This window comes from Mesoplodon mirus, assembly GCF_964341445.2.
Source record: "Mesoplodon mirus genome assembly, chromosome: 4".
In the NCBI taxonomy this organism is placed as follows: Eukaryota; Metazoa; Chordata; class Mammalia; order Artiodactyla; family Ziphiidae; genus Mesoplodon; species Mesoplodon mirus.
Window position 1 is genome coordinate 175,741,172 of NC_138979.1, and position 27,840 is coordinate 175,769,011.

The following is a 27,840-nucleotide window of genomic DNA, read 5'->3' on the forward strand; positions in this document are numbered from 1 at the left end:
AACTTTGAAAGGGTCCTTTCTGGCCATCAAGATGTGGATGTGCATTTCTTAAAATTCTCACACATTACATCTTTCAGCCTGGAGATGCTGCAAAAATATAAGAAGTGCTATCACACTGGTAGGGGAACCAAACCTTTCCTCTAACTGGCAGCCATGCTGAGCCCTGAGGCTGTCTGCAGCAGAGTCAGCCGAGTGACAAGACAATCTTGCAGTGACACTCACCCTTGAAGGGAAAGGGGATTTTGCCTGTGCTACATGCTAGTATTCAGGAATGAACAGTGAAAGGGAATGTTAGCTGCTTAATTAAGAGAGTTATGAAGTACTGGCTTTGGAAAAATCTGGTTTTCATAAAACAAAATAGAACGAAAGCCTAAACCCAGTATTGCTTACTTTGCCCCCTGTAATAACAGAGCTCTGTTGAAACGATCCCTTGGCAACACGAAGGTCAGAGGAGAAAAAGAAAGCAACTCAGGGGCAAGCTGTGACTCCTTTAGAGCAAAAAACGGGACAGCCCTTCATTACCAAATAACACTTTTGCGACATGTGTTGTTCTTGCCCCAGTTCTGGCACCTTATCGTTTTATCAAGGACCTCGTTGTGTTTTTACCAACTTATTACTTGAAATGATAATATAGCCTGTCTGTTTGCTATTTCAAGACTGTGATATATTTTCCTAGTGGTTTCGTTTTAAACATAATTTAAGACTTAATTTGTCTTCCAAAAAAAAATGCTAGCAAACTGAATTCAACAGCACATAAAAAGGATTATACACCATGACCAAGTGAGATCTTGGAATGAAAGAACGGTTCAAGATTCAAAAAATCCATCAATGTAATACACCACATTAACAGAATGAAGGACAAAAACCACATGATCATCTCAACTGATACAGAAAAAGCATTTGACAAAATTCAGTATCTTTTCATGATAAAAAAGAAGCACTTAACAATAAGCTAGGAATAGAATGAAACTACCTCAGCATAACAAAACCAGGTATGAAAAGCCCTCAGCAAACATCATACTCAATGGTGAAAAACTGAAAGCTTTCCTCTCAGATGAGTAACAAGGTAAGGATGTGCCCTCTCACCATTTCTATTCAACATAGCACTGAATGTCTTACCCAGAGCAGTTAGGCAAGAAAAAGAAATAAAAGACATCCAAATTGGAAAGGAAGAAGTAAAATTATGTCTGCTTGCAGATAATATGATCTTATATGTAAAAAACCCTAAAGATTTCACACACAAAAAGCCCGTGAGAACTAATAAGAGAACCAGCAATATTACAGGATACAAAATCAACATACAAAAATTAGTTATGGGACTTCCCTGCTGGCGTGGTGGCTAAGAATCTGCCTGCCAATCCAGGGGACGTGGGTTCGAGCCCTGGTCCAGGAAGATCCCACATGCTGTGGAGCAACTAAGCCCGTGAGCTACAACTACTGAACCTGCACTCTAGAGCCCTCGAGCCACAGCTACTGAGTCCACGTGCCACAACTACTGAAGCCTGCACGCCTAGAGCGCATGTTCTGCAACAAGAGAAGCCACCACAATAAGAAGCACGTGCACCGCAATGAAGAGTAGCCCCCGCTGACCGCAACTAGAGAAAGCCCGTGTGCAGCAACCAAGACCCAATGCAGCCAAAAATAAATAAATAAAATTAATTAATTAAAAAAATTAGTTATGTTTTTATACACTAACAATGAACAATACCAAAAGGAAATTAAGGGGGGGAAATCCCGTTTAAAATAAGCATCAAAAATAATAAAATACTTAGAAGTTAACTCGACCAAGGGGTCAAAAGACTTGGACAATTAAAATTACAAAATATTATGAAAGAAATTTTAAAAGACACAAATAAATGGAAAGACACCCCATGCTCATGGACTGGAAGACAATATTGTTAAAACGTCCACACTAACCAAAGTGATCTAGAGAGTCAACATAATCCCTATCAAAATCCCAATAACCTTTTTGTAGAAATAGAAAAAAAATCTTAAAATTCATATGGAATCTCAAAGGACCCTTAATAGCCAAAACAATCTTGAAAAAGAAGAACAAAGTTGGAGGTCTCACACTTCCTGATTTCAAAACGTATTACAAAACTACAGCAATCAAAACATTTTTGACTTAAATAAAGACAAACATACAGACCAATGGAACAGAATAAAGAGCCCAGAAATAAATCTTTATGCACATGGTCAAATGATCTTTGACAAGGGTGCCAATGGGGAAAGGATAGGCTCTTCAACAAATGATGCTGGGAAAACTGAATATTCATACACACAAAAAAATAAAGTTGGATCTTACCTTACCCCAAATACAAAAATTAACTCAAAATGAACTGAAGATCTAAATGTAAAACCTAAAACTATAAAACTACTAGAAGAAAACATAGGGGGAAAGCTTCATTACATTGGATTTGGCAGTGATTTCTTGGGTCTGACACCAAAAGCACAGCAGCAAAAGCAAAAATAGACAAATGGGTCGACGTTAAAATTTCAAACTTCCTTGCATCAAAGGAAACAAGCAGAGTAAAAAGACAACCTACAGAATGGGAGAAAAAGTTTGCAAACCATATATCTGATAGGGGGTTAATATCCAGAATATATAAAGAACTCCTACAACTCAACAACAAGAAAGGAAATAAATTTGATTAAAAAATAGGCAAAGGACTTCAATAAACATTCATCCAAAGATGGTATACAAATGGCTAATAAGCATATAAAAAGATGACTCAACATCACTAATCATTACAGAAATGCAAATGAAAACTATGAGGTATCACTTCATGCTCATTAGGAGGGCCACAATAAAAAAAGCAGAGTATAGGTGAGGATGTGGAGAAATTGGAACCCTTGTGCTCTGTTAATGGGAATGTAAAATGGTGCAGCTTCTATGGAAAACAGTATGAAGGTTCCTCAAAAAATTAAAAATAGAATTGTCACATGATCCAGCAATTCCACTTCTGGGCATATATGCAAAAGAATTGAAAGAACGATCTCAAAGAGATATTTGTACACTCATGTTCATTGCAGCGTTAGTCACAACAGCCAATAAGTGAAAGCAACTCAAGTGTCCATCAGTGGATGAATGGATAAACAAAATGTGGTACATACATACAATGAAATATTATTCAGTCTTAAAAAAAGATGGAAATCCTGTCTCATGCCATAACATGGATAAACACTGAGGACATTATCCTAACTGAAGTAAGTAGTCACAAAAAGATAAATCCTGCATGATTCCACTTATATTAGGTATCTAAAATAGTCAAACTCAGAGAAACAGAAAGAGGAATGGTATTTGCCAGGGGCTAGGAGGAGGGGAAGATGGGGAGTTGTTGTTCAATGGGTACAGAGTTTAGTTTTGCAAGAGGAAAAAGTTCTAGAGATCTGTTGCATAAAAAATGTGAATATAGTTAACACTACTGAAGTGTACACTTAAAAAGGATTAAGATGATAATTTTTACATTATGTGTATTTTGCCACAATTTAAAATTTTTTTAAAGATTCAAATAATATAAATCCTAAGAGATTGGTAAATTTGATTATATTAAAATGTCAAATCTGATAATGACAAGAACACCATTAATCACAGTTAAAGACAAGTAAAAGATCTGAAAAAGAAATTCACAAAATGCATAATTATCAAGGATGGGTAGCTGGAATATTTAAAGAACTCCAACAAACCAATAACATCAGAAAAAAACTGCAACACTGTGATAGAGAAAACACAGAAACATAAATGTACCTCAGAAGCAGAATGGATAAATAAACTAGATAATTCATATAAAAGAATATTATAGAGCAGCAAAAATGAATGAAATAGATTCCTATTTATCAGCTTGAATAAATCTTAAAAATAAGTCAAATAAAAAACAATCTGCAATATAATATGCCATTTATGTACATTTTAGAAACACAAGCTAACAGTACGTATTGTTTATGGATGTAACATATAAAGTAAGGATACTAAACAAGATTAAATTCAATCCACTCTTTGCCTGCACCTGTGCTCCTAAATGTGGTTTTAAGAAAATCATTTTTTCTATATTTGTGGCTGACAATATATCTATCCCCAGTCTCTCTCTTCTTAGGTTTAAATTGAGCCAATGCTCAATTTTCAGTCCGTGTCTTACTTGACCTAACAACAGTATTTGATATAGTTGATCATTTATCATCCCTGAAACACTTCTTCACTTAGCTTCCGGGGACAACACACTTGCCTGTTTTCTTCCCAACCACCTCATCCCTTTTTCTCAGTCTCCTTTGCTGGTTTATCTTCCGCTCTTGACTCTCTTAATGTTGGAATAACTAGAGTTTATACCTTTGTCGTTTTTTTCTTTTCTATCTATACTTACTCTGTTGGTATTCTCATTCATTTTCATGATTTTAAATACTACTTATATATTGGCAAATTCCAAATTCCTATCTCTAGATGAGACTTCTCTCCCAAATTCCAGATTTATATATCCTACTGCCTATTAAACATCTCTGTATGTCTAACAGACATCTCAGACTCAACTGGTTCAACTGCACTCCTCCAGCCACCCAAAACCTCCCCATCGGCATATTAGTTGACAGCAACTTCATCCTTCCAGCTGCTCTGGCCCCAAACCTTGGAGCTACCGTTGATTCCTCCTGTTCTCTCACATCCTATATTCAAGCCATCAGGAAATTTCATTAGTGCTAATGTCAAAATATATCTAAAATCTGACTATGTCTTCCAACCTACTCTGCTACCCCATGGTCTAAATCAATGCCATCTCTTGCTGGGGTTAATGCAAAAGCTTCCTAACTGGTCTCCAAGTTTCCAGATTTGTCCCACTACAGGACCATCATGCTTGGCAAACAGAATCTTTTTAGATAACTCAGGCTGTGTCATCTTCTATGCAAAGCTCTCCAGTGGCTCCCGTTTCACACGGAGGACCCATAGTCCTTACAATGGTCTCCCATGCCCTGCACGATCTGCACAGTCCTTCCTCCAGATGACCACCTCCACGTCCTTCTTTCCCACTACTCTATCCTCACGCACTCTACACACCCACACTTACCTCCTTTTTGTTCACAAACAGCCCAGGCATATTCCCACCCAAGGGCCTCAACACTGGCTGATCCCTCGACCTAGAAATCTCTTTCCTGGATATTGATATGGCTCATGCTCTCTCACTTCCTTCAAGTCTTGACTCAACTGTCACCTTCTTAGTGAAACCTTTCCTGATCACCTGATTTAAAAGTCCAAGCTGCTCTCACCCTGCTACTTCCTATCTCTCTTTCCTACTATACTTATCTTTGTGTCAATTACCATTATCTAACATATTCCATACACATTTTACTTATTTATTTGTTATTATCTGCCTCGGGGGGAAATTTTTATCTATTTTGTTAATTGTTGAATTCCAACACCTAGAGAGAACAGTGCCTGGATCACAGTAGGTGTTCTCTCAATATATGCTGAATGAATAGGAAAAAACCACAAATTGTCCATAATTGTATATGTGAATAGTGGGTGCAGAGATTCTGCTATATCATTTGCTGTATTTTTATTACATTTGAAATATTGTATAATATAAAACATTTAAAAAGAAATTTGGAAAATACAAACATTTATTAATCACATTTATACAATGTTAGTATTCCAGGGTATCTCTTGCTAAATTCCCCTTATGGGTTTGAAAGTCCCTGACACTTAGAAAACAGATTAAAATAATCTATTTATAGGTTTATATATTCTGTTTATAGATTAATATATCCTATATTAATATAGAATATGATGGCTAAATATAGTTTTCAAGTAAATTAAAAGTATATTTAACATAATTTGAACAAATGGAATCTACAGTAGAAGTTTCTCTGAAAAGAATCTCAATTCAAAAGTTGTCCCCGCTAGCCCTGTGACATAATGTACATAAAACCTGCCCACTGAACTTGTGCACTGAGCCTGCCTTAAGATAAGAAATAGTATATGAATAAATCTTACCTGAGCCAATAATTTATCTCATAAGAAAAGTTATAAAAGGATCTGTGAGGCACCTGAGGACAAAGCCATCTCTGCCTCCCTCCCCCTCCTCCTGTCCAAGGGCAGGGGATTTGCTCTGATATCTGGTGGAAAAAACCTTTACAAATGGCTAAAGCATATGTATTAGTATCTGAATATTGTGTAATATTGTTTGAGTAGAGGAAAAACAGGGGCCACAGAAGAACCCTCTGACTGGTTTCTAGGTCTCCTACTTTCCCAGCACTTCCATCTCAATATTTACCTTAAAATAACTAGAATTATCCCAGAGTCATGATTTTGGCAAATGACTGATAGGACTTACTGACAGAGACTTAACAGGCTCTTCAGGAGCACATGCAAATGAACAGAATCGTGAATAGATGTCAGTCACTACGGATCCATCAGGAAGGGAGATGGACGAAACTAAAAAGCTGCCTTAGAGAGTTGGCTTGTCTGACTCCTCATGCAAACACGCTCTTTATGGATCCTGAACCTCACCTAGGCATCTTGAGACATGCACATGGTAACAGCAGAATCCTGAGAATGACATTAGAAACTAGGCATTTATTAGACAAAGATGTAATTTAAAACTTTCCTACAAATAAGAAAATTATGGGAGAATAATTTAAGATTCTCATTTGTATGTTTTAATTTTACTCATAGTCATCTGAAATCTGAATAGTACCTCTTTAAGTGGAAACTGATATTTACATTGTGTTTTACACTTTAAAGAAGTATTTTCGAAGATGGCGGAAGAGTAAGACGCGGAGATCACCGTCCTCCCCACGGATACACCAGAAATACAGCTACACGTGGAACAACTCCTACAGAACACCTACTGAACGCTGGCAGAAGACCCCAGACCTCCCAAAAGGCAAGAAACTCCCCACATACCTGGATAGGGCAAAGCGGAGAGATTCCCGCACAGAGGATCGGTGCCGAGCGGCACTCACCAGCCCGAGAGGCTTGTCTGCTCGCCCCGGCGGCGCTGGAAGCTGAGGCTCGGGCTTCGGTCAGAGCGCAGGGAGAGGACTGGGGCTGGCGGCGAGAACTCAGCCGGAAGGGGGCTAATGAGCCACAGCTAGCCGGCAGGGAGTCCGGGAAAACTCTGGAGCTGCCGAAGAGGCAAGAGACTTTTTCTTCCCTCTTGGTTTCCTGGTGCCCGAGGAGAGGGGATTAAGAGCGCTGCTTGAAGGGGCTCCACAGACGGGCGCGAGTCACGACTAAGGGCGCGGAGCCCGGTGACGGGCGTGGGACGCTGGGGCTGCTGCTGCCGCCGCCAAGGGGCCTGTGTGCAAGCGTGGGTCACTGTCCACACCGCCCTTCTGGGAGCCTGTGCAGCCCGCCACTGCTGGGGTCCCGGGATCCAGGGGCGGCTTCCCTGGGGGAGCGCGCGGCGCGCCTCGGGCTGGTGCAACGTCACGCCGACCTCTGCAGCCGCAGGCTCGCCCCGCACTCCGTGCCCCTCCCTCCCGCCCGGCCTGAGTGAGCCAGAGTCCCCGAAGAGGCTGCTCCTTTAACCCTGTCCTGTCTGAGCGAAGAACAGACGCCCTCCGACGACCTACACGCAGAGGCGGGGCCAAATCCAAAGCTGAGACCCAGGAGCTGTGAGAACAGAGAAAGGGAAACCTCTCCCAGCAGCCTCAGAAGCAGCGGATTAAAGCTCCACAATCAACTTGATGTACCCTGCATCTGTGGAATACATGAATGGACAACAAATCATCCCAAATTGAGGAGCCAGGAGTCAGTGCTGTGCCTCTGAGGTGGGAGAGCCAACTTCAGGACACTGGTCCTCAAGAGACCTCCCAGCTCCACATAATATCAAACGGCGAAAATCTTCCAAAGATCTCCATCTCAACACCAGCACCCAGCTTCACTCAACGACCAGCAAGCTACAGTGCTGGACACCCTAAGCCAAACAACTAGCAAGACAGGAACACAACGCCACCCATTAGCAGAGAGGTGGCCTAAAATCATAAAAAGTCCGCAGACACCCCAAAACACACCACCAGACGTGGACCTGCCCACCAGAAAGACAAGATCCAGCCTCATCCACCAGAACACAGGCACTAGTCCCCTCCACCAGGAAGCCTACACAACCCACTAAACCAACCTTAGCCACTGGGGACAGACACCAAAAACAACGGGAACTACGAACCTGCAGCCTGCAAAAAGGAGACCCCAAACACAGTAACATAAGCAAAATGAGAAGACAGAAAAACACACAGCAGGAGAAGGAGCAAGATAAAAACCCACCAGACCTAACAAATGAAGAGGTAATAGGCAGTCTACCTGAAAAAGAATTCAGAATAATGATGGTAAAGATGATCCAAGATTCTATTTCCCAGATCCAAAATCTTGGAAATAGAATAGACAAAATGCAAGAAACAGTTAACAAGGACCTAGAAGAACTAAAGATGAATCAAGCATCAATTAAAAACACAATACATGAAATAAAAAATACTCTAGATGGGATCAATAGCAGAATAAGTGAGGCAGAAGAACGGATAAGTGAGGTGGAAGATAAAATAGTGGAAATAACTGCTGCAGAGCAAAATAAAGAAAAAAGAATGAAAAGAACAGAGGACAGTCTCAGAGACCTCTGGGACAACATTAAACACACCAACATTCGAATTATAGGGGTTCCAGAAGAAGAAGAGAAAAAGAAAGGGACTGAGAAAATATTTGAAGAGATTATAGTTGAAAACTTCCCTAATATGGGAAAGGAAATAGTTAATCAAGTCCAGGAGGCACAGAGAGTCCCATACAGAATAAATCCAAGGAGAAATACGCCAAGACACATATTAATCAAACTGTCAAAAATTAAACACAAAGAAATCATATTAAAAGCAGCAAGGCAAAAACAACAAATAACACACAAGGGAATCCCCATCAGGATAACAGCTGATCTCTCAGCAGAAACTCTACAAGCCAGAAGGGAGAGGCAGGACATAATTAAAGTGATGAAGGAGAAAAACCTGCAACCAAGATTACTCTACCCAGCAAGGATCTCATTCAGATTTGATGGAGAAATTAAAACGTTTACAGACAAGCAAAACCTGAGAGAGTTCAGCACCACCAAACCAGCTTTACAACAAATGCTAAAGGAACTTCTCTAGGCAAGAAACACAACAGAAGGAAAAGACCTACAATAACGAACCCAAAACAATTAAGAAAATGGGAATAGGAACATACATATCGATAATTACCTTAAATGTAAATGGACTAAATGCTCCCACCAAAAGACACAGATTGGCTGAATGGATACAAAAACAAGACCCATATATATGCTGTCTACAAGAGACCCACTTCAGACCTAGAGACACATACAGACTGAAAGTAAGGGGATGGAAAAAGATATTCCATGCAAATGGAAACCAAAAGAAAGCTGGAGTAGCAATTCTCATATCAGACAAAATAGACTTTAAAATAAAGACTACTAGAAGAGACAAAGAAGGACACTACATAATGATCAAGGGATCGATCCAAGAAGAAAATATAACAATTGTAAATATTTATGCACCCAACATAGGAGCACCTCAATACATAAGGCAAATACTAACAGCCATAAAAGGAGAAATCGACAGTAACACAATCATAGTAGGGGACTTTAACACCCCACTTTCACCAATGGACAGATCATCCAAAATGAAAATAAATAAGGAAACACAAGCTTTAAATGATACATTAAACAAGATGGACTTAATTGATATTTACAGGACATTCCATCCAATAACAACAGAATACACATTTTTCTCAAGTGCTCATGGAACATTCTCCAGGATAGATCATGTCTTGGGTCACAAATCAAGCCTTGGCAAATTTAAGAAAATTGAAATTGTATCAAGTATCTTTTCCGACCACAATGCTATGAGACTAGATATCAATTACAGGAAAAGAGCTGTAAAAAATACAAACACATGGAGGCTAAACAATACACTACTTAATAACAAAGTGATCACTGAAGAAATCAAAGAGGAAATTAAAAAATACCTAGAAACAAATGACAATGGAGACACGACGACCCAAAACCTATGGGATGCAGCAAAAGCAGTTCTAAGAGGGAAATTTATAGCAATACAATCCCACCTTAAGAAACAGGAAACATCTCGAATAAACAACCTAACATTGCACCTAAAGCAATTAGAGAAAGAACAAAAACATCCCAAAGTTAGCAGAAGGAAAGAAATCATAAAAATCAGATCAGAAATAAATGAAAAAGAAATGAAGGAAACGATAGCAAAGATCAATAAAACTAAAAGCTGGTTCTTTGAGAAGATAAACAAAATTGATAAACCATTAGCCAGACTCATCAAGAAAAAAAGGGAGAAGACTCAAATCAATAGAATTAGAAATGAAAAAGGAAAAGTAACCATTGACACTGCAGAAATACAAAAGATCAGGAGAGATTACTACAAGCAACTCTATGCCAATAAAATGGACAACCTGGAAGAAATGGACAAATTCTTAGAAATGCACAACCTGCCAAGACTGAATCAGGAAGAAATAGAAAATATGAACAGACCAATCACAAGCACTGAAATTGAAACTGTGATTAAAAATCTTCCAACAAACAAAAGCCCAGGACCAGATGGCTTCACAGGTGAATTCTATCAAGCATTTAGAGAAGAGCTAACACCTATCCTTCTCAAACTCTTCCAAAATAGAGCAGAGGGAGGAACACTCCCAAACTCATTCTACGAGGCCACCATCACCTTGATACCAAAACCAGACAAGGATGTCACAAAGAAAGAAAACTACAGGCCAATATCACTGATGAACATAGATGCAAAAATCCTCAACAAAATACTAGCAAACAGAATCCAACAGCACATTAAAAGGATCATACACCATGATCAAGTGGGGTTTATTCCAGGAATGCAAGGATTCTTCAATATACGCAAATCAATCAACGTGATATACCATATTAACAAATTGAAGGAGAAAAACCATATGATCATCTCAATAGATGCAGAGAAAGCTTTTGACAAAATTCAACACCCATTTATGATAAAAACCCTGCAGAAAGTAGGCATAGAGGGAACTTTCCTCAACATAATAAAGGCCATATATGACAAACCCACAGCCAGCATCATCCTCAATGGTGAAAAACTGAAACCATTTCCACAAAGATCAGGAACAAGACAAGGTTGCCCACTCTCACCACTCTTATTCAACATAGTTTTGGAAGTTTTAGCCACAGCAATCAGAGAAGAAAAGGAAATAAAAGGAATCCAAATCGGAAAAGAAGAAGTAAAGCTGTCACTGTGTGCAGATGATATGATACTATACATAGAGAATCCTGAAGATGCTACCAGAAAACTAATAGAGCTAATCAATGAATTTGGTAAAGTTGCAGGATACAAACTTAATGCACAGAAATCTCTGGCATTCCTATATACTAATGATGAAAAATCTGAAAGTGAAATCAAGAAAACACTCCCATTTACCATTGCAACAAAAAGAATAAAATATCTAGGAATAAACCTACCTAAGGAGACAAAAGACCTGTATGCAGAAAATTATAAGACACCGATGAAAGAAATTAAAGATGATACAAATAGATGGAGAGATGTACCATGTTCTTGGATTGGAAGAACCAACATTGTGAAAATGACTCTACTACCCAAAGCAATCTACAGATTCAATGCAATCCCTATCAAACTACCACTGGCATTTTTCACAGAACTAGAGCAAAAAATTTCACAATTTGTATGGAAACACAAAAGACCCCGAATAGCCAAAGCAATCTTGAGAACGAAAAATGGAGCTGGAGGAATCAGGCTCCCTGACTTCAGACTATACTACAAAGCTACAGTAATCAAGACAGTATGGTACTGGCACAAAAACAGAAAGATAGATCAGTGGAACAGGATAGAAAGCCCAGAGATAAACCCACGGACATATGGTCACCTTATCTTTGATAAAGGAGGCAGGAATGTACAGTGGAGAAAGGACAGTCTCTTCAATAAGTGGTGCTGGGAAAACTGGACAGGGACATGTAAAAGTATGAGATTAGATCACTCCCTAACACCATACAAAAATAAGCTCAAAATGGATTAAAGACCTAAATGTAAGGCCAGACACTATCAAACTCTTAGAGGAAAACATAGGCAGAACACTCTATGACATAAATCACAGCAAGATCCTTTTGGACCCACCTCCTAGAGAAATGGAAATAAAGACAAAAATAAACACATGGGACCTAATGAAACTTAAAAGCTTTTGCACAGCAAAGGAAACCATAAACAAGACCAAAAGACAACCCTCAGAATGGGAGAAAATATTTGCCAATGAAGCAACTGACAAAGGATTAATCTCCAAAATTTATAAGCAGCTCATGCAGCTCAATAGCAAAAAAACAAACAACCCAATCCAAAAATGGGCAGAAGACCTAAATAGACATTTCTCCACAGAAGATATACAGACTGCCAACAAACACATGAAAGGATGCTCAACATCTTTGCTCATTAGAGAAATGCAAATCAAAACTACAATGAGATATCATCTCACACCAGTCAGAATGGCCATCATCAAAAAATCTAGAAACAATAAATGCTGGAGAGGGTGTGGAAAAAAAGGAACACTCTTGCACTGCTGGTGGGAATGTGAATTGGTACAGCCACTATGGAGAACGGTATGGAGGTTCCTTAAAAAACTACAAGTAGAGCTACCATATGACACAGCAATCCCACTACTGGGCATATACCCTGAGAAAACCATAATTCAAAAAGAGACATGTACCAAAATGTTCATAGCAGCCCTATTTACAATAGCCCGGAGATGGAAACAACCTAAGTGTCCATCATCGGATGAATGGGTAAAGAAGATGTGGCACATATATACAATGGAATATTACTCAGCCATAAAAAGAAATGAAATTGAGCTATTTGTAATGAGGTGGATGGACCTAGAGTCTGTCATACAGAGTGAAGTAAGTCAGAAAGAGAAAGACAAATACTGTATGCTGACGCATATATATGGAATTTAAGAAAAAAAATGTCATGAATAACATAGGGGTAAGACAGGAATAAAGACACAGACCTACTAGAGAATGGACTTGAGGATATGGGGAGGGGGAAGGGTAAGCTGTGACAAAGTGAAAGAGCAGCATGGACATATATACACTACCAAACGTAAGGTAGATAGCTAGTGGGAAGCAGCCGCATAGCACAGGGAGATCAGCTCGGTGCTTTGTGACCGCCTGGAGGGGTGGGATAGGGAGGGTGGGAGGGAGACACAAAAGGGAGGGGATATGGGAACATATGTATATGTATAACTGATTAAATTTGTTATAAAGCAAAAAATAAAAAAATTAAAAAAAAGAAGTATTTTCATGAGCATTAACTCATTGCATCCATATGAAAATTGTTTAAATTAGGTATGACAAATATTATTTTACAGATGAAGAAACCAAGACTGAGGGGGTTAATGACAAAGTGACTTGCCCAGTGTCACACAGCCAGGAAGTGGAGAACAGAAAAAGATCCTCTAACTTCAATATGTGTTCTTTCCACTACACTAAAATGCCTCTTCTATGTTCAAAGAATTAATTAATGAATAACATTATCTGAAGGGACCAAAGATTGCATTTTTCTATTTTCTGGAAAGAAAAATCTACAGGCCTTTTCCTTTTAAGTACAGCTACCATGTCAGTGAGTTATAATTAACTTAGCTACCTTGTTTTAAATGTTGAGATGTTATTTTTCTTCTAGTTTTATTTATCTACCTGCGGATTCATGTTAATAACCTGTTGTGAATTTTTTCAAATGCTCAATGTTAAATTATGAAAACATAGAATGCATATACCATAGTTAAGTATAGGGTAATTAACAACACATGAATGTATCACTTTGACATTATTTTCTTATAAATAAGAACAGATGCCCTTTTTAGAAAAATGCCTTTAAAGTCTTCAATGTTAAAATCATATATCCAATACCTAGCAGACTGACTCATGGTAAGAACTCAACAAATGTCTGCTGAACTATATGCTCAAAAAATCTTATGAAAAACATATATCAGTGTGCAGATATTTAGAAACGTCTTCTTTTATTCTCAGAATTACAAGGGATTTGTGGAATTATGTGGTTGAGAAAAGAACATATCAGTAAAAGTATCAAATTTGTATAGTGTTCATTATCATATAAAAGATTGTTAAGGCTTCTAAAATAAATCAATTTTATCCAGTATACAATTTAGTTTAGCAAATTATAATCTAGAAATAATTATATGAGGTAATGATGAACACTTCTAAAATCTAGGCTCATGAGGGCAAGGAATTTGTTTCTTTCACCACTAATTTCTAGGGTCTAGTACAATACCTGGCACATAGTAGGCACTCAATAAATATTTGTTGGATTATTAAATTAACAAATATACAGAGAGATGAGTAGTACACCATGAGTAGAAACTTCAAACATGTCTAAAAAGTAATTCCTGAAAATTAAATAGAAATATTTCTCAGCTCAAATGAGAGCAGAATTTGTAATACACAAAACTGTGATAAACTGAAAAAGAAGCAGATTTGGGTGGGGGAGTATTAATTCACGTTTGGAAATACTGGGCTTGTGTGATCTATGAGAAAGTCAAGGGGAGACACACTAGGGGCATGTTTGGGTCTGGAGCCCAGAAGAGGGGTCAGGGTTGGCCATGTATATTTGGGAATCCACCAGCACACAGGGAGAGAGTGCAAGCATAAAACGAGAAGAGTACCTAGGACAGAACTGTGAGGAACCCTCAGGTAGAAGAGAAAGAGCCTGCAAAAGACAGCGAGAGAGGGAAGGAAAGGCAGGGGAGCACGGCGTCACAGAAGCCAGGGTGAGACGCAATTTCCAGTTCAACACTACTAGGCAGTCAAGTAAGGTGAGGGCTCAAAAATAGCTAAAATGGAGGTCAATAGTGGCCTTGGCAAAAACAGGTTCAGTCAATTGGTAGGAGGTGCAACCCAAACTTGAGTAGATTAAGGGGTGAGTGACCTGTGGGTAATAGACTGCACAGGCAAATATTGACAAAGGAGAACACAGGACAACAACTAGAAGGGAATAGGGGATTCTGAGATTGTTTGCTGTTCATCAGTCAGTCCATTCATCCATTCATCTCTCCATTTTTAAACATTTAAGATGGGAGAGACTAGGCTTGCTTAAATGGTGACAGAAAGGGTCCAAGCAGAAGAAGAAGAGGTAGACAAGAAGAGGGGTCAGTTACAGATAGAGGTAGAGACGTATAATCTCTCTATATAAACTGGAAACCAGGGAGGAAACTCCTCAGAGTGAAGTTTAAGCTGAAAACCAAGGCGGTAGCGTAGGAACAGACAAAAAAGAAGCCCATTCCAAGAAATGATATTTTGATATAAGTCAGGCTGACATGGGAAACCCAAAAGGAATGCTAGCTAATCAAAATAGAAATTGTTGGATGGGAATATTTTTGAGGTGCAATAGGTCTAGGCAGGGACACTTGCTAAGTGGATGCCAGGTGGAATAAAGGGGGAGCAAAGGACCATTAGATCAAGTTTTAGGGGACTCAGAAAAGGAGAGTCCCTACATGAGCCCTAAGAGTTAAACCTGAAGCCTAGCAAGACAGCATGTCCTCTTCAGCTAAGAGGAAGAATGAGCTGGTAGTCTGAGGGGAGAAGACAGATGAAACTGTAAGGCTTAATAACACATGACTATAACACATAATTACATGAAATGCAGCTAGGTTGCATTGTGAATAAGGGAATCTATAAACTACTTCTCCACTTCAGACTGAATCCCACTGTTTCATTTTTGCACCAAAATAACCAATTGCTCAAAAACTGTGGCATCCGACAAGAATTCCCTTCATTCCCTTGAGGAATAGCTGTTGAACTGACCAGCAGAAAACACAAGTCTCTCTTGTGAGAAGTGACGCAGCTGATTCAGGAACCCAGCAGTTTTTACCAATTTGTATTACTGTATTAAAACCCAACAATTCTGATCATGTTTGACTTTGGTTTGCCTCTTGCTTTGGTTTCAAACGTTTTCTCTTCCTCAGTGCCAACGTCTGTTTCTGCCTACTGACAAATGATCAGCCACACATGTCCAGAAATACAGGATTCACGAACTGATGCTTTCATTGTAGTATCACCAGAACCTAGCCTAATGTCTAGCAGATAGAAGTCTCTCAACAAATACTGATGAAGTGAATGAGTAAATGTACGTGCGGTTCCACGGGGAGAGAAAAAAGTGATCATCAACTCTCTCTATGTGGGGGGAGTCCTCCATCTTTACATGCCAAGGGTCCTTTGACAGTCTGTTGAAGCCGAAAAACCCCTTCTCAGAATAATGCTTTTACATATATTGTAGGACAGAGCAAACTAATGATATTGAAATACAATGAAGTCAAAATATAAAGAGAAATTGTGACATCATCACAAATGTGCTTCTGCGGCGTAGGCTGGGCTTGCTAAGCCACAGGCATCACTGTAGGGAGATCTGGCTGGGCCAGTTCACTGGCAAAACCACTAGCCGACAGCATCTGTAGATTTCTGTTCTCAGTTCTCAGAGAGGAATCCTCCCAGCTCTTGTCTAGGAAGCCACCGTTCTCAGAAGGAAGGGGAAGCAAGAGGCCATGGCAGTTCCACAGTGTAGTGTGGCAATCCCCAAGCCACCCCCTAGCTTTGACGGTGTCCTCTCCCTCAACCGTGCCCCCTGTCCCTGAATCCACAGTTTTGTCTATTTAACCTTATCAGTCTTCCATGAGGGTCAGAAAGGCAAGGTTTCCTACGGGGATAGTGTAGATCTGAGATCTGGGGGGTACCTGTTTCTTATATAGACTTCCAACTAATCCTCTTGTGTCCTGCACTCTTGCTTTGAGCGATGCCTGGTGCCCCCAATTCCTGAGCCTTTCTGGGGGTCAGAGGTGCAAATTAGCCTGCTTTGGGGATTCTCATATTACTGGCTTAGGATTCAGCTGTTTCAGGTGTGCTAAATCGGTTACAACTAGTATTTCTGCTGTCCATCTTCCAGAATCTGGTTGCTGTTTTCCTCTCTCCCTTTTGAGTATATGCCTATTTTACGCCTTTACTTTTACTTGTAGTAGGGTTTAGTGAGGAAACAACCATCAACATATTTCATCTGTCACATTTTTCAAGTTGCCACTAAAATTTTTAACAAAGTTTGAAAAATCAAACTTTGAAGAAAAATCCTCAAAAATTCATCTCATCTTTTTCATAACTATGATTTTTCTATCAAAGATAATCAACATATTGTTATACCCTCAGGTTCACGAAGGCAGAGACCATTTCCCTATTGTCACTGTATTATCCAATATCTAGCACAGTAGAGGTGGTCAATAAATATTTATTGATAAGTGATTGAATGAATATAGATATAAGAAAAAATTGGGATCCTTTGTTTTCATAATTTTAGTACTTATCTAACTCACCTAGGACTGCTTTGGCAATATTCTAAAAAGCAAACAATCAGAAATAGATACACCTAATTTGGAACCCAGATTACAATAAAGAAGTCCTTTATTACAAAAATTTAATTATGATTCTGTATACTATAACAATAATTTCTTGGATAGAAAGGAACTGGCATTCAAATTACTTAGTTGTCTTGAAAAACTAGCCGTGTAAAAATGTACTTTTTATTACAACTGCTACATAAATAGTATTTAATTACAACTAGTAAATGTACAATTTTAAATGTTATTAAATAAATCTTTAATAATAAACAAATTTTAATAAATGCTGAAAATGCAAAGTCCTTCATATTTAAAATCTGTACATTAGCTATTACACTTTAGTTTGTATGGGCAAAAAAACAGCAAGTTTATTAAAAAATTAGGTCTAGTAGATCCTTGCTATTCTTGTCAAGTGAGTTCAAAGAGCCATCATGACATGTCCTACTTTGTAATTATAATGTAAACTGTATGTGCTTTGTTTTGTAATTCTTTATTGGCTATTATCTAAGCCACAATTTTCCTAAAAGGCCCAAAGCGTTATTTTAAAATTTCAGTTATATTTTATGGAGAAAGTTAAATGCATAATTTTGTTTTGTTTTTAACTGGGGAATTCTGATATATCCGTAAAAGGATTACTGGAATTCTAGCAGGATGGTTCCATGGTAATTTTAAACTAAAAACTTTACAGTTATCCATGTCAAAATATTCCTCTGGGCAAACTTGTACAAAAATCCATAATCTGTTTAGTACTATCCCATTAAACGCTCATGCTATAGCTAATTTTTCATCATTGTTTACATTCTGTTTTACTAACTTCAAATTAAAATATAATACTCACTTCATCAGCCACAAACTCCTTACTCAGACCAAAATCTGTCAGCACCACATGGCCATTAGAATCAAGTAGAATATTCTCAAGCTTAATGTCACGGTATATAATCCCCAACTGTAAAAACAAACAAATATGCATATTAAAATAACAATTTCCAAAAAATAAATTAGGAAAGTCTTTCTTATCTACCTTAAAAACAAACCAAAAAAAGGCATTCTCCTGCTCAGGGTGCTATGACGGCTCTTAGTCACAGGTCAGAGCAAATCTAAATTCTTCCATCTCAGGGTTTATCTGCTGGGTTCCCTCTGCAACCATGTCTTCATGCTCCATATAATGAGGGTACATTCCTGTCGGACTAGCTTCTGTTGGGTCTACTTTGACTACTGCTTCTTCCTGGGTTACTGTTCTTGATGGATTTCATCCTCACTCCAGATGATCTTCAAGTGCTTTCTTAGCCAATTCATGTCCATCACTTCTAATGGCTTCAGAAGGCTTTCTGAGTAACCACTTCCCATACTGGTCATTTCTTTGTTTTTATTCCTATAGCATCTATATTTACATTGTACTTACCTAAAAGTAATTGATATTTTCTAGGTACTTCCTGCTTTTCTTGATATAACCATATCCAAACTCTGTTTTTTCACTTTTTATGCATTTACCTAGTATCTAGCACAGTGTCATATGTCAAATAGGTAATTAATAAGGCTTGTTGAATAATACGCTCCTAAACACGAAGGTTGAAGATCACAGGTTAATTTTAGTTGATCTTTAGTTCTAAATAAGCAACGTAAATCAATTAGATATTTAAATATCCTTCTATTTTGTTTTGTATGTAAGTTTTATAGTAAAACACTTCAGCTCTATAACATAAATGAATCTACCCAAGTTATATAAGAAGTACTTGATATGCATGAATTCCACATTTCATGTTTTGTCAGCCCGAATTAAATGTTTTTAAACTTAGAAACATTGCTTTCCTCAACACTAAGTATATGAAAAATACGATTCTTGATACTTTCTTAAAATTGAAACAAAAAATTACACAAGGAAAAACACTAGGCAATTTTCTTCCAAGAATCTCAGTGGGTTTTTTTTTCATATTTTAAAACATTATTATATATTGTAAATGCACAGTCTGTTAAACAGACATTTGACTTGAAGCCTTACAAGCACCTAACAACCAGTATGACTTTTTTAAACAGCCTCTTTGGAAAAGATTTTAAGAATAAGTTATTTACTACCTGCTTTACCTCATCACTTCCAAGTAAACTCCCCGTTTTTGTCTCTTCCTGAGAAACTCAGTGTTAGTAGCTATATCAAGATTATCATTATTAGCTTTGTGTTATATCTCTTTGTATTTATCTTTTTAGGTAGTCAGAATAAGAGAAATATAGCTAAGATCTAATCTGTTATATTCTTTCCCTCTATATCAATTACATTTATATCTTGTACTCATCATGTTCTCTACCTCTGTGTTTCTGATTACCCTGTTTTAATAATAATGAATGTTCATGAATTTTCCCTTTAAGAAACAGAATTAACAGTTTTCATACTAACTAAAAACTGAATTTACTAGCTTACCTGTCAGAGCTTTGTATTTTGTTTGTGTTTACTCTGGTATTTATGGTGATTTCCACCATCGTTTTTATATTATAAAAATTACATCTGATTCCCCTAAGCATAAAACAAAGCTTTTCAGCCTATTCCCTGGCCCAATTTGGCTCAAGTATAAAAATGTCCTAACTACTTTATACCCCACAAAAATAACCATAGGCAGAAAGCTCATCCCCACACCACCAGTTCTATCAGAAGGAATACAGATGCCTGTTCCTATCACTTCAGTTCAGCCCCCACCTTACACTCCCCTTCCTTTCACTCCATGGCACTGCCGCCCTGCGCCCCAGAGCCTTCTCTACTTCCCTCCTGTTCTTAGACGTTTTTTCATTCACTCTCCTTAGAATTCCTATCCGGAACCCTGTCTCCCTCTACCTGCCCAGGTGTGTTCCTGTTCTGGGCTAGATCTACCCATTTCTTGATCCCTTCCTTCTTATATCTTCTCATCATCTTTTCTCACAGCCTCTCCCACTCGTCTCCTCCATCCTGCAGTTCTAATCTTCCTGCCCCTTTAAAGATTTCATCCTTCTTCCTTGCCTTTTTCCTTCATTTCTCTCCCTTCTTTTTTATGCTCCATAATCAGCACTTCAATCTTTTTTTTATCTGTAATCTAGTGTAGCATCTGAATATATAACAAAGAAAAGCAGCGGCTTTATGATGTACCTGTATCATCCGAATTTAGCGACTTGAGTCATCCTCCTATGGTCTCACACAACTTTGATAAAAAGTATGCTAGTACTTTCTATTTCTTGGAAATACACACAAGCCTAGTCTACATAATGACTGTTTGCTTCTACAGTAATGCTTCCTCATTAAAAAATATTTTTAGTCAAAATTTCTTGGATCAAGATTAATAGTATCTGAAATCATATTTTTTAAAAGTTTAAACCGATTTTATAGAGTTCAAACAGCATCACATACATATATGAATTCCATTGAAAAAGTTGAGTAACTGAGTTCATGCCACATGAAGGCAACGGAGCAGGAGGCGGGGAGGGGGAGCAAGAGAAGACCTTAGGGGTGAACCAAATGGAAAAGCAAACAGCCTGGAGGGGTGGGATAGGGAGGGTGGGAGGGAGGGAGACGCAAGAGGGAAGAGATATGGGAACATATGTATATATGTAACTGATTCACTTTGTTATAAAGCAGAAACTAACACACCTTTGTAAAGCAATTATACTCCAATAAAGATGTAAAAAAAAAAAAAAAGAAAAGAAAGCGAGAGTGGGAGAGGGGGATAGCTGGGTAGCATAGGTAAGTGCTTCTTTCAAATATTCCAAGCTAATTGGGAAACATACTCCGAAGATGCACAGGCAGAGTCTGCAATGGAGTAAGTCACAATTAAGGAAATACATATTATGACTTGTGGGTTCATCTTAAAGGTTATTTTAAGAATGAAAATACTTTATTCTAATGATACTTTGTAATAAGCATCAGAATTTTTCATGAACAAAATAAAAAAAATGCTCAGGTTCTACCTTTTTAATCTGCATCCCAGGAGCTATAAAAGGAAAGTAGACTTTTACAAAGGGAACAATAAAATTGAAAAAATTGGTAATGGTCTATGAGTGTGCTTCCACAATCTCCACGAAGACAATGACATGTAAACGCATTAGCTCTTTTAGCTCCATCATTACCTCAGTTACTAGATTTTTTAAAAAAGGAAATCCCAAAGGTTAAGCGTCTCTTACCTTGTGGAGATGTTCGAGGGCAAGCACGATCTCTCCAACATAGATCTGCACCTCGTGCTCTGTGAAACGCTCTCTTTGAGAAAGATGAGTAAAAAGTTCTCCACCATTTATATAATCTAAAAATGAAATATATTTTTTCTGTCTTTGACTTGTATTCATAAACTAAAGGAAATATTTCCTTTTAACCACTTTGGATTAACCATAAGGCATTGATTTTAATACATTATTTTTGTACAATTCTTCGTATATAGTTTCATATAGAATATATTACTAAATTCATATAAATACAGTTTCATAAGTTAATGACTACCCTAAACCACAATCAAATGAATTTGCATAGAGTATTACTATTAAAACTATTACATGAAATCTGCATATATTTAAATAATTTTCCCAAATCCAGCATATCAGAAACCTCTGCCATCACCATACACTTCTTAACTTGCTGTAGAGTACCAAAACATCAACCACTATAATAACTAAAATAAAAAATGAAAAAAACAAAACTCCCAGCCTTTCCTTTGTAGTAGTGGCCAGTCACTATTTTTAAGCAGATTCCCTATTTTCCAGAATTGTCTATGGAGAGCCTTTCTAAAAATGCATATTAGGTAGCAGGTAGCCTTCTTATGGCTCCACATAACTCAAAAGTAAAAGTAGCACAACATGGCTGAATCAAAACACTGAAACTAAATGATTCCCATTTGCCTTTCAATTTGCCCATTTTATCCCAAGAGGAATAATGAAATAAGAGAGAAAAAAGCTACAGTGAGACATAAATTAGGAGCTGGATAAGCCACAACTGTGTTCATAATAGGCTCTAAGAAGACATTTATTGATAAACTGATAATAGTTTTATCAGAGACTAACCATTACTATCTTACACAACATTTGTGTGTGAGAAACAATGTACACCTAGAAAACAGTCACAGATATAGATTAAAGCTTTTCTCCTAAAAAAAATCTGAAAAGCATGTATCCCAAGTATATTCATTTGTCAAGTTTACCACAATTTGATAAAAGACCAAAGCAAAATCTTCATTAACTCACATATTTTTATCTTGCCCGTTTAACTTCAAATTCCAAACAGCTGATGCAACAGAATGAAAGAACTCTAAAAGCTGGTTGTTTTGCAATGTATTTTACAAAGCACATGCCAGCAAAAAGCACTGCCCTTTTAAGACTTTTGTATTTTGCCAAGAGGTTTTAATTATATCTTAACACAAAGCTAATTATTAAAAAGGTGTAAAGGAACACAGCATTCCTGCAAACTAACAGTGAATTTTTTCTACCTTTAAGTAGTTACTTATTTAAATCTAATACTGATGTTTACACATATGGTTTCCATAGTTAGTCATGGTACAGAAATAGGCATTCAGAGGTCAGATGACCAACTGACAAACTCCTACACACCCTTGAATGTCCTACTTAATTATCTCATCTTCAATAACCACTCCAGCAGAGTTGATCACTTCCTTTTATGTTACCCCCTGTGTTTAAAAACTTATACCATTGCAATTATCTTGCTGCACTGAAAATGTCTATTTGCATACTTCCTTTCTCTGCTAAACTCTGAGCTTTTTAAAGTCACGATCAATGTATTCATCTTAAAAAAAAAATCACTCTGAAACTCAAAGGCAAGTGAGTTGCAAAAAACCCCCCAAAAAACCCAATGTACTCCTGTCTTTGAGGCAATTTGATATAATCCAAAGAACCTGGGCTTTATAATTAATAAACCTGAACTAGACAATGGCTCCACTGTGTCCTGTCTTGAGCAAATAAAGTCTCTCTCAGTGTCAGTTCTTTATCTATAAAATGGGAATCAGAACTACTATAGATTATTGTTTCTTGGAACATAGAAAGTGTTTTATTTGCATTTACTGGGGAGACTAAGAAAAATTAACTACAAATCTAAGAAGACAAACCTAAAACAACATCAAGTCACCTACTTCCTACTTGTAGAATAGACCAACAGCCCAAGGTGAAGACCTGTCATTCACAAAATAAATATGCTTTATTTGTAGGTACAGGGTTGCACACTTTATAAGCTGAACAGCCAACTCTATCCAGTGGTCCAAGCTGTCAACATTGGTAAGGTAGATACATAGGCTGCCAAAGGACTGTAACAGAAGGAGTTGCGACACCTGGAGTGGTGTTACAGGGTAAGCGCTATCAATAGCAGGGATATGAGGTTAGTGGGCATCTCTGTAAGATAAGTACCTAGTACCCTCAGTTGTTATAATTCTAGTCGTTTTGTTTGGTATGTAGTGGTATCTCGTTATGGTTTTAATTTGCATTTTCCTGAATAATAATGATATTTAGTATCTTTCCATGCCTTATCAGACATTTCTATATCTTCTTTTGTGAAACATCTATTAAGGGTTTTTTCTTTTTTGCCCCTTTTGGTTTTTTCTTTTTTATTCGAAATATAATTCACATACCATGAATTTCACCAATTTGAAGTGTAAAATTCAATGGTTTTTAGTATATTCAGAGTTGTGCAGCCATCACCACATTCAATTTTAAAATATTTTCACACACTCCCTCCTCAGAAATCCCAATTTATCTGTTTCTCCTTTAGTTGCTTGTGCTTTTTTAAAAAATTTATTTACTTATTCATTTATTTATATTTTGGCTGAGTTGGGTCTTCATTGCTGTGCGCAGGCTTTCTCTAGTTGTGATGAGCGGGGGCTACTCTTCATTGCGGTGCACGGGCTTCTCATTGTGGTGGCTTCTCTTGTTGCGGAGCACAGGTTCTAAGTGTGCAGGCTTCAGTACTTGTGGCTCGTGGGCTCTAGAGCGCAGGCTCAGTAGTTGTGGCGCACGGGCTTAGTTGCGTGCGGCATGTGGGATCTTGCCGGACCAGGGCTCGAACCCGTGTCCCCTACATTGGCAGATTCTTAACCACTGCATTAAGAAGCCCAGGGAAGCCCAGTTGCTTGTGCTTTTGATGTCACATTTAAGAAATCACTGCCAAAACCAAGGTCACAAAAATTTACCCCTATGTTTTCTTCTAAGAGATTTATAGGTTTAGTTCTTACTTTTCATCTTTGATCCATTTTGAGTTAAGTTTTTTGTATGTTGTGAGTTATGGGCCCAATTTCATACTTTTGTATATGGTTATCCAGCTGTTCCAGCACCATTAGTTAAAAAGACTGTTCTTTCCTCATTGGCACCCTTGTCAAAAAATCAATTGACAGTAAATGTGAGGGTTTATTTCTGGACTCTCAATGCTAATCTATTATCTATATGTCTATCTTTATTCCAGTGCCACACTTCTTGATTATTGTAGCTTTGTAGTAAGTTTTAAAAGTGTGAGTCTTCCAACTTAATTCTTCCTTTTCAAAATTGTTTTAGCTATTCTAAAGTTCCTTGATTTTTCCATACAATTTTAGGATGACTTTGTCAATTTCCATAAAAAAATAAGCTGGGATTTTGAGAGAGGTTTGTTAAATCTATAGATCATTTTGGGGAGTATTGCCATCTTAGTAATATAAAGACTTTCAATCCATAAACATAGAATCTTTTACCATCATGAAGTATCCCTTTTTATCTCTAGTATACGTTTTTGTTAAGTATATTTTGTCTGATATTAGTATAGCCGCTCCTTCTTTCTTGTGGTTGCCATTTGCATGATTTATCTTTTCCTATCCTTTTTCTTTTTAACCTGTTTGTACCTTTGAATATACAGTGTATCTCCTGTAAAAAGTATATAGTTGCATCTTTCCCCCATCTGACAATCTCTGTCTTTTGATTGTACTGATTAATCCATTCACATTTAATGTTATTACTGATATAGTTGGACTTATATACTTTTTTGTTTTCTACATATTTCATATCTTTATTTGTTCTTCTATTCCTCTTTACTTCTTTCTTTTTCATTAAGTAAATATTTTCTAGTGTAACATTTTAATTTCTTTAATGAATTTCACTTTTTTTAGTTATTTTCTTAGTGGTTGCTCTATGGCTTACCATACACACATTATCACAAACAGTTTCAGATTTATACCAACTTAATTCCAGTGATATATAGAAACATTTCTTCTACACAGCTCTATTCTTTCTTCCTCCCTTTTGAGCTATTATTGTTATACATAGTATAACTATATATGTTACAAACCCAACAATACATTATAATTATTACCTTATATAGTTTTATGTCTTTCAAAGAGGCTGAAAGAAAAGAGAGCAAGTACATATTTAGAGTTTGTCATATTAGCCTTCCTATTTACCATTTTTGGTTCTCTTTATTTTTTCTTGTGGCCCCTGGAGCTGGATAGCACAGAGGTTTCTGGCCATTGTAAGGATTTCAGATTTTACTCTGAATGAAATAAGAAGCCTCTGGAAGGTTGAGTACAACAGTGGTATGATACGACTTCCATTTTAACAGGATCAATGACTCTGGCTGCTGTGTTGAGAACTTTCAAGAGGGAAAGTAGGGAGATCACCTGCAGTAAACAAGGAGAGATGATGGAGCTTAGGAGAAAGGTGACAGCTTGGTGGTGATAAGGATCCAGCCCTACCTGAGCACATGAAGAGATGGAATTGGTGTTACCTGAGATGGAGAAGGCTGCAGGAAGGACAAATTTGGAAGGGATGATCCAAAGTTCACCTTTGGAAATGAGGAATGCACAGTGTCTAACAAATAGTAAAAGCTCAATAAATGGTAGTTATCATCATCACCATCACCATCTTGAATTATTTATTCTAAGACTGTTAAAAGGTACAAAAGAGCCCTTCTGGAATCCTTTTAGGAAAAGGAAGATAAATTTCTTATGGCCAGTTAGATCATTAAGAGGAGGTTGCATATAAATTCCTTGAAATTATGCACAATTTTTTCAAGTATATGTAAGCATGTGTGCATTCTACTGAGAAGAGAGGGTCCACAGCTTTTATCGGATTTTCCAAGGAGTTACAAGCCAAAAAAGTTTTCAGAACATCACTCAAAAGACAGCATTAAAATTTTGAATGGAAAAGTGCCTGTGAAGTTTATTTACAAACCAATGAATGCGGACTGCCAGCACATGGGCAACTTCTGAGAGTAGCGTCTTACAGCTCGCCAGCACCATAAACTTCATCATCACAGCGCACGCACCCAGCGCCATTTCTCCTGAGCATTTAGATCGCTTCTCCCTGACTTCTGGCCTTGCTTGGCATAGCTGTCCTGGAGCTTACTGTATTTAGAACTGGACTAGTGAGGTTCAGAGCTTTAAAAAGTGAAATGGAGCATGAAGTTTTCATTGTTAACAAGATCTCTGCCTACGGAGGATGTGCTGGAACTGCATTTCTGGTCTCTTTACACCTCTGTCTTCATCCAGAGAGCTAGCAACTCTGTTAGGGGAAGGTTAGGGCTCAGCCTTGAAACTAAAAACAACTTAGCCAGGCAGTGACACAACAAATAAAACAAAATTCAGAAAAGACTACAGGGATATTATTCAATTTGAGTTGAATTATTGATATAAAATGTTTACTCTCTTGAAAGAGAACACTGGAATCAAGCATGCAGGCAGATTCTGGGATAGAGTTAGCAGTGGCATGAATATGGTCAAAGACATCAATGAAAAGCCAGATCATTACTACCATCTGAGAGGAAGAGTCTTCTCAGCTTTATAACTCATGGAACATCCACTTTCCCCTACCCCCCATCCCACCCCTTTCCCACTGGGCATAAATTACATTTCTCCATAACAAAGACTTATTTAAAAGTTCAGATGGAATAAAGCACGTGAGTGGAAACTGTCTACTACTACAATTATTTAAGATCTGCTCTGCCTGGTGGGCCTTGGTCCATGCCAACTCATCTACCCTGAACACTTTCCTGTCAAAATTATGGATTCATTAGCATTCTAGAAATTAGATTTCTCAGGTCTCTGCCAATTTCTTTCTCAACAAACTGCAAGCATGAGGGTTTTTTTTTTTAAAGCCAATGCCAACGGTTTTTATTCTCTTCATGATAAGAAATAGCATGAGAGTATCCAGTGTTTATTGATATTCCTGAAGCTTTTTGCCTCTGTGGACAAACAACGAAAATGGACTAAGTGGTGTTGGCTCAGTTTACACTCCTGGCTACTGCCGTTTGTGTAGAAGCAGCATCTTAGTAACCCAGGTTAGTCACGGTAAGTGGGAAAGGGCTCCTGGCAGATAAGAACTAAGCGATGTAAAACAGGGTTTTGGCTGCCTTCCTTTAAAATCTGTATCTCATCACAGCTCACTGCTTTTAAGACTAGACAAAGAAATAACAACTAGAGATATTGGGCACTTTCTATGTGCCTGTTCTATTT

General features: G+C 37.7%; 1 protein-coding gene across 2 annotated transcripts in view; it reads right to left on the minus strand.

The window, feature by feature from the left end:
• The window catches only part of RPS6KA5 (ribosomal protein S6 kinase A5), a 189,266-nt gene that overhangs the window by 59,517 nt on the left and 101,909 nt on the right, over nt 1-27,840 (minus strand). For both annotated transcript variants that reach the window (XM_082617202.1, XM_082617201.1), the window contains 2 exons: nt 21,563-21,678; nt 18,264-18,371 (listed from right to left, as the gene is read on the minus strand). In XM_082617202.1, coding sequence (XP_082473328.1) covers nt 18,264-18,371; nt 21,563-21,678 — 224 coding nt within the window. The remainder of the gene's footprint in view (nt 1-18,263; nt 18,372-21,562; nt 21,679-27,840) is intronic.